An 8,776-nucleotide genomic window follows, 5' to 3' on the forward strand; every position below is an offset into this window, starting at 1 on the left:
GTTACTTAAAAAAAAAAAAAAAAAAAAAGTACATATGTTACCATAAAGCACCATAAACCCTCTGACCAGCACTACTCATCTCAAAGTTGCAAATAGAATCATGGCCCGTGTGTGGTTGGGTTGGGGGCAGAAGGTGGGACTGGACCTTTATCAAGTGGAAGATATTCACCACCATGAACCCTCCTCTGACCAGCACTACCCATCTCATGGTTTCCAATGTGGGAAGGAGGGGAATACATAGCTGGCGGACCTCCAGCGGGAATCTCGACCGGTGCCTCAAAAGTTGAATTGGATAAGGATTGCTTCTTCTTCCCCTCCACCTTCATGCTTGGATTCAGAGGCCGAGCATCAGATCTAAAGGAAAAAAAAAAAAACAATATTACTATAAAGCACACGCCAAAAAAAAATGTTAAATAGAGAGAGATTGTTTGCTATATATAAAAAAGACCTTTAGAAATTTTTTTAACTAAATCTGTTAGAGCATTAGCATTGGAAAATGTTAATGCCACTTTATTTTACCATTCTAAAAACTCACTTTATTATTATACCATCATATTTTACAATACCTCCACATCTCAAACTTCTATTTTCCTCTTTTACTCATTAAAATAATATATTTATAAAATAAAATAATATATATCAAAATTATATCTTTTCTCTCTCATCTCTCTCCTCTCTTTCATTTTCAGCTCTCTTCCAAATAAACCCCAGAAACCTCACGGCAACCCCAGAAACCTCAGCCTCGAAACCCATGGCCACCACCATCACCACGGCAACCCCCCACCTTCACCACCATGAACCCACATATGACCCATAAAAAAACCCCACCCCGGCAACCCCAGAAACCTCAGCCCGAAACCCATGGCCACCACCACCACCACAGGCACCACCATGACCCACATAATAAAAACCCCACCCCCTTCCACCACCACCACCACCCCACGGCAACCCAGAAACCTCAGCCCCGAAACCCATGGCCACCACCATCACCACGGCAACCCCCCTCACCTTCACCACCATAAACCCACATATGACCCATAATAAAAACCCCACCCCCTTCCACCACCACCACCACCACCACCACGGCAACCCCCAACTCCACCACCATGAACCCACAAAAAAAATCCATCCCAAAATCAAATCAAACCAATAGCAAATTCCGAATCCACAAGATGACCCACAAAAAAAAATCAAGTCAAAATTTACACAAACCCAGCTACAAACCGATCTCGCCGCTGCAAACCACACTGGAAACCCATGAACACGCCGCCGCAAACCACCATACCACGCCGCCGCATACCCATGAACCCAGAAAACGTACCCAAAAATACCTAGAAATCGCCACCATACCACGCCGATCTGACTTCCCAGTCTCACCTCCACGCCGGACCCATGACCCACGCCAGAAAAGCCCACCGTGAGAGAGAGACATGATGAGAGAGAGACGTGATGAGAGAGCCGTTGTGGAGAGAGGAATGAGAAGAGAAACAACATGAGAGAGAGAGAGTCAGAAAATGGGGAATAGAAAAATATTATAAGTTTTAGAATTGTGCTACAGTACTATTCTACCTTTAGAATTGTACTGTAACACAATTCTAAATATTTTTGCAATACTCCCTTTTGACATTTTCTGATGTAGTGGTTATTTGGTGCATTTATGCTAAAATGCTCTTAGATATGGACTCGCTGGGTATAGTGGAAAGATATAATACAAAAGTAATTTTAATTTTTTTTTTTTTTGAGGAAATTAACTTTTGTTGAATAGGCCAACTATATGATAGATTAAAAAAGATATAACTATGATCTGATGTTCCTTCTTATCATTGTTTTGAAATCTGGACTATTCATTGAACAGTAAAAAGAAAAGGTTCAAGGTGTTTGAGATCGAACCGACATTGAACCGAAATCGAACCGTGATAACGTCATAATTAATTTAATAATTATTTAAAATATAAATAATTATATTAAATTTGTACAAATATTAAAAAAATTAACTAAAATAGTGCAATTAAATATAGAGATCTATTATTTCTTTATAAAAACAAAGAAATCTATCTTTTCTTTATAAAAACAAAGAAATCTATCTTTCAAATGTATTTTCTATATCATAACTTTAAGAAACATTAAATCCTAGTATTATAATAATAAAATAATTATCTTTGTTAGTTTATATTTTAATTTTGAGTTGATTTAAATAGACCATAAGCAACGCTTAAACCCAAACCCAACTAAAAGTTAAGCTTAAACCCAAATCCAAAACAAAATCTTTCCCTCTTTTTATTTCATCCTGTATTCCCTCCCTCATACCTGCTAATTGTCACATCAACTTCTCATCAAAGCCAAACAACCTTTATTTTATTTACATTTTCTTCTCTCTCTCCAAACACCCACCACACATTCATTCACTCATTATTTTTACTTCTTCCTCTTGTTTGTTTCCTTCTTCCTTCTGTAGCACTGTAACTCCCACCAGTTGTTATCACCTTCGATTTGTCCTTTTCAGTTCTCAAGCTTGCATTTCCTGTGGCAGATCTAGGTTCAAAGTTTCCTTTTTATCAATTTTTTCTTTTATTTTTTTTCTCCCATCTCCCTTCTTCCCCAAGATTTCACTCTCATGGTATGAAAAATTTTCAACATTCACATTTCGACCCGGCCGAAACGGAACTATATTCAAAACATTGATCTACCCACTGAAAAAGCTGAAACAAAAAGAAATCGTCTGAATCTCAAAAACCGGTCATGGTTCTTAGAACCATATGGTCCAACCACGGTTTGCACGGGTTCATGCTTTTTTCCCATAGAACGATTCTTGAAGCTAAAAAAACCACAAAACTAAGAGGTTCATGGTTTTTCCAATCAGACTGTACGGTTCGGTCCGAGTTTCAAAACCATGCTTCTTACCATATTATAAAATATTCTTTTATTTAGATAAGAGTAATGCTAGAAATAAATAAAATAGTACATCTTTAATAGACCACTAATCATATTATAAAAGATTATTTTATTTAGATAAGAGTAATATTATGAACTCATAAAATAGCACAACTTTGTGTCACAACTCGCATGAGTTATGGGTGATAGAGGTGTGTTAGTGGATCTATGTGGAGACATACTTTTACCACTCAAGACTCACCAAGTGACGAGTTGTGACACAAATTTTACCATTTTATGTGTTCCAAACATTACTTTTTAGGTAAAGAAAAGCTAATATTTCTCACATGCCGATATGTATCTCATATTGGATAGTGTATTCTTCTTCTCACAATGGATCCATGTAGCTGTGAAAACAGTTCATTGAGAGAGAGAGAGAGAGAGAGAGAGAGAGAGAGAGAGAGAGAGAGAGAGAGAGAGAGAGAGAGAGAGAGAGAGAGAGAGAGAGAGAGAGAGAGAGAGAGAGAGAGAGAAGATTGCTTATATTGAAATTAGGGAAACAGATCAAAAAGTTAGGGTTTCTGTCTTCAGCCATTACATTAAAAAAATAAAATGGGTATCTGTCTTCTTGTTTCCTTTGAATTTATCAATCAAAGCTCAGAGGACAAATGAAGATAAGGGTATTTTTCTATCTTCTTGTTTCCTTCGAATTTATCAATCAAATGGGTATCTGTCAAATTTTTTCTCTCTTTTAATTTAATTAAAAATTTATAATTAAAAAACATTTCTTAATGTTCTTCAACTTGTTCTTTATTTTACAACTGGTTCTTCAAATTCTTCATGTTCTTCTCCAAATTCTAACACAATCAACATCAAATTCTTAGCAAATCAAACCCATAAACCTAGTAAACAAACCAACTCAGATCAAACCCAGATCAACAAACCAATCACAACAAACCAAGAAAACACAATCAAACCCAAATCCCACCACCACTGACCAACACAATCAAAGCACCACCACCCAGCAGACCGAACCAAAGATCCACCCCACCAATCAATCACCAAACCCATTGACCAGTCAACAAATCCACGCCAACAAAGTAACCAAACCCACTACCACCATCGTTAATCAAAAAAGAGAGAGGAAGAGGGATTTCGCAATCATCAACGGACCGGGCGGAGGCCAAGATCGAGCTCCATTTTGGCTGAGACGGAGGTCGAGATCGAGCTCCATTCTCTCTAAACCACCGCTAGCCCTCTTCCTGGATCTACTCCAAACCGTCGAGACGGAGGCTGAGACCGAGATAGATGCAAGAATGAAGGAAATCAAATGAACCCACAACCAAAACCACCAAAAAAAAAATGAAACCCATGAAGCAAGAACGAAGGAAAATGAAACCCATCGCTGTGGTGGCCGATATCCTCCTTAACTCCACCATCAGAGAGAGAGAGAGCAAAGAGATGAGAGAGAGAATGTTGTAGAAGAATAGGTGAGAGGAAAGAGACATGTAGAGAAGGAAAATATGATATTTATAGTGGTTGACTTAGGTTTGATTTTTCCAATCAAAAATCCTAACTTTTTGATCTGTTTGGGTTTTCGTTTTTTATATATTCTGTGTTAGAGTAATAGCTGAGGGAGAGGTAGGTTACGACACATTAATAGTAGGAATCACAGATGGATAAAGTGTCAAAATTTAAACCACGGGTAGGCACATCAAATTAGAGACAAATCACAGGTGGGTAAAGTGTAATTATCCCTTAAAATTATGATTGAATGAAGGATGTGAGGTTATGCTTGATTAAAAGACCTTATGGTTGCTGAAATATAAGGTTCTTTCAATGGGGGATAACACGTTCAAGATACAAAATTTTAAATCCACCAATTAGAACCTTTTTTGTAGCTGATGCAACTTGTAGTTCCTGCGCAATACTGATGAGCTTGTTTCTTTTGTTTTAGAACTTGGGTTTGGTCTGTTGTAGTTGTACGTTGAGTTTGGAGTTGTATTATGGTCCATGTCTTAACAAAAATCGTTCGCTCATATAAAAAATAAGAAAAGATAGCATAGAAGGGTATTGAATAAACTTACAGAAGATGAGGGACAAGTACAAGCAAAAGGACGAGGGACAAGCATTGACGGCGTAGCTCAGACCGATACATTTTTCCCTGTAATTAAGAAGAACTTGGACATCAACCGCTTTCTTTGTGCCATAAAGATAAATAAGAATAATTGTTTCATAAAATTATCAAATATTCACAGTGCATATAAGCAAAGACATTCAAGATAGCAATGAAAATTCACAAAAGAAGTGATTCTAAGCTCCCCTAGCGAACTGTGATCTCGAAAATCCTAACAATTTATAAAAAATGTGGCGGTAGAATAGTATTACTCAATTCCAATTGACCACGTTGCATGAGAGCATAAGATGGGCAAGCGTCAGCTGTACGGTTGGTCTAAAGTATATTATTATTATTATACTTTGAATATACTATAAATTTAAATATATTATTGTAGCCTCTTATATATTATTATTATTCCTTGTTTGTGTGTTAAAATAATTAGTATTCTCAAAAGAAAAAACATTAAGTTAATTCCATATTAAAAAATGAGCGTGAGTTATAGAGGTTTAAAATTAATGCAGTGTATCAAAAGAATTAAGTACTTTTGAATATACACCACTATTAGTTTCTTTAAAACCTTCTCCTCTACGTTTAACGCTTGTGTTGTGTATCCAAAAGTTAGACCCTTTTAAATATACACCACTATTAGTTTCTTTAAAACATTCTCTCTCTCTCTCTCTCTCTCTCTCTCTCTCTCTCTCTCTCTCTATATATATATATATATATATATATATATTTATATGTTTTTAAATAAAATAATTGAAGTTTGAAATTAATAAATAAATAAAAGAATCTTCTCAAATTATAATCAATAGTGAATAAAATAGAACACAAAAAATAATAACTTGTTTTACAACATTGATTGACTTCAAATATGCTTTTCATAAATTATTGATTTCAAACATGCTTATATAGACTTTACGGCAACATTTATTTACTCAAAAAGGAATCTTATCCCATTTTTTCTAGAGTAATGTATTTTTTTTCATTAATTTTTTTTTTTTAAAGTATGATAAGAGATAGTGTCTTAGTCCGTGGTAGACTTAGTACTTGCAAACCGCGAAGGGTTTAATGATCTCATAAAATAATTTGTGCTCGTGCTCTAATTCAGAAAAAAAAAAATATATATATATATATATATATATATATATTAAGCATAATCTCCTACATCTAACTCTTATCTTAACAAAAAATAAGAACCCATTGATATTGAGCTAAAATTTTTCACTTTTAAGAGCTATTGGTTGCATGTAAACAAGATCCAATTTAGTATTCATTTTTTTTAAAATATTATAAATAATTTTGTTTATTTATTTTTCCAATCTGGATTTCGGTGTGTAATTGCACTATGCAATTAACCCACCTCTTTCTCACAATTTTTTTTCTAATTATTTTATTTTAATTTTTTTTTTGTCAATAACTAGATTTAAAGTTGTATTTTTATGACTTTAAATCTTAGCCACCAACACCACTTGTCTTGCTTCACATCTCTATTTATCTACTTTTTGCTAATATATATATATATATATATATATATTTACAAGATAGAATTTCTACTCTAACCTAATTTAAGTGTATACGTACGTAAAGCTCCCTCATGGAGACTTGAATCCTGACCCTTACCCCCACACCTCACAAATACTTATACTTGTGAAGTGACCATCGCACCAAGAGTGTGTAGTGATTTTTACTGATATGTTGAATCGCATGTTGTCAGGAATTAAATTGATACTGCCAATGTTGTTGGTTTGAATAAGGAATTAAATTGATTCGTTATCACAAGTAGGCTCCGAGCATGCTTACATTAAAAAATCTTGCATTATCTTTCAGAGTCTTAGACGTGATAGTGTAAAATTGGGGTAAGAAGTTGTAAAAAAATTTATGGTCTTAAATTTTTCTAAGTCAAGTTGAGCTATTTTGTGCAAGGTTTTGAAACCTGAATCGTTTAACAAACCGTAAAAGGGAGAGGTTCAAGGTTTTTGAGGTTGGACCGAGGTTGGACCGTGATGACGTCATAATTAATTTAATAATTATTTAAAATATAAATAAATATATTAAATTAGTAAAATTTGAAAATTTATCTAAAAATAAAGAAAAATAATTATATACATACATACATACATACATATATATATATATATATATTTATATATATATAATTTTGTTAGAGCTCTTAAGTCATGACAAAGCTCATTTGAGTACCGAATAATTTTTATTTTTATTTTATGAGACCCAATAAAATGGTAAAGAGATAAATTAATGTCTGCCCATGGCTAAGCCCATTTGACAACCCAAACAATTTTTTTTTTATGCCTAAGCCCATTTGGATAGTCCACCATTTATGAATTAAAAAAAAAAAAAAAAAAAAAAAAAAAAAAACCTATAGGATAAATACAAAAGCTAGAGCCTAGAACTAGAAGTGGTTGACAGTAAAGCAACAGCAAAAAAGAGGACTTCATTTACCAAAAACAGAGTAAGACTCTGGAGGGAAAAATGAAGAAACGGCATCATCAAAAACACAGAGGGAGTGCAAGCGAAACAGAGAAGAAGAATAGGAAGATGGCGGTGTGATTTCAAGTCTGATAGCATCTCACGGTGGTTGAAGTTTCAGCCTTCAATAATGACTATAAGCATGTAAATACTCTGAAAGGAGCTGTGTGATGTACTCTGAAGGGAGCAGAATTTAAAGCTTGTTTTTCTATGTTCTTTTTTGTTTTGTTTTGTTTTTTTTTTTTTTTTTTTTTTTTTTGTAAAGTTCAGATTCAAAAGAAAGTAGGGAACCATGAAAAGCAGTCCGATCATGATTCTCAGAATCGTGCGGTTGGACCGCAGTTTGAACAGTTCCCTGCTTTTTTGGCATAGACCGGTTCTTAAGACTAAAAGAATCGTGTTTGTGAGAGGTTCACGGTTAACCCGATCGAACCATACGATCCGGTCCGAGTTTAAAAACCTTGATTTGTGGGGTCTTCGAATCTACCTAGATAGATTAATTATTGGGCACTTATTGGCTTTATTGCCAAAAAAGCGAATATGATGAGTATGATTACAATATAATTAAGTCAACTTTTTATCCCAAAAAAAAAAAAAAAAAATCCATTTCCACCACTAATTATATTAGGGAATCACCTTTATTTCCAGAAAAGGCAAAAGTTGCATTATTTTAAAATATACTCCCTCCGTCCCACTTTGTTTGTCCTGTTTGAAAAGTCAAATATTTTAAGGGAACATCATTTATTGTCTTGTCTGCCTTATAAAAATGTATAGGTTTACAAAACTACCCTTAAATAAATTTATCAGCTTTTTTTAAAATGAGTTATTCCTAATGAGGCTTAAGGGTATAATAGGAATATTAGTAAACTAATAACTTTTATTTTTAGAAACAGGACAATATTTTGGGACATCTCAAAATGGAATAGAGGACAAACAAAGTGGGACGGAGGGAGTATATATATATATATATATTAAAAAAATAAAAAGCTAAGATAAAACCTTTTCCCAAACAAAATAAAAAGTTTAGGAATGACAAAAAATATATTCACATTATAACTTTTGATGAATTATCAAAACCAAGGCATGTTTGGTACATGTTTTCAGTTTTTAAACAATATTATATGTATTTTCACACACTTTTTCACCAACATGTATTTCTAAAAAAAAACAAAATTTAAATACAGTACATTAGGTTGTCCACTTAAAATTTTGACATCTGTCCATTTTAATAACCCAAACAACCGACATTAAAACTATTTTTTTTTCCCCTTCTCCCTTCTTTTTCTAGTACTACAA

General features: G+C 33.9%; 1 protein-coding gene across 1 annotated transcript; it reads right to left on the reverse strand.

Annotated features, from left to right (window-relative positions):
* Window positions 1-52: 52 nt before the first annotated feature.
* On the reverse strand, window positions 53-5,030 carry LOC115984154. The gene is made up of 2 exons (XM_031107077.1): window positions 4,959-5,030; window positions 53-354 (listed from the first exon to the last, which is right to left on the reverse strand). Exons 1-2 carry the CDS (start codon window positions 5,027-5,029, stop codon window positions 99-101), a joined length of 327 nt encoding a protein of 108 aa, XP_030962937.1. The 5' UTR covers window position 5,030; the 3' UTR covers window positions 53-98.
* Between the last annotated feature and the right edge of the window lie 3,746 nt (window positions 5,031-8,776).

This window comes from Quercus lobata, chromosome 4 (genome assembly GCF_001633185.2).
Source record: "Quercus lobata isolate SW786 chromosome 4, ValleyOak3.0 Primary Assembly, whole genome shotgun sequence".
Classification (NCBI taxonomy): Eukaryota; Viridiplantae; Streptophyta; class Magnoliopsida; order Fagales; family Fagaceae; genus Quercus; species Quercus lobata.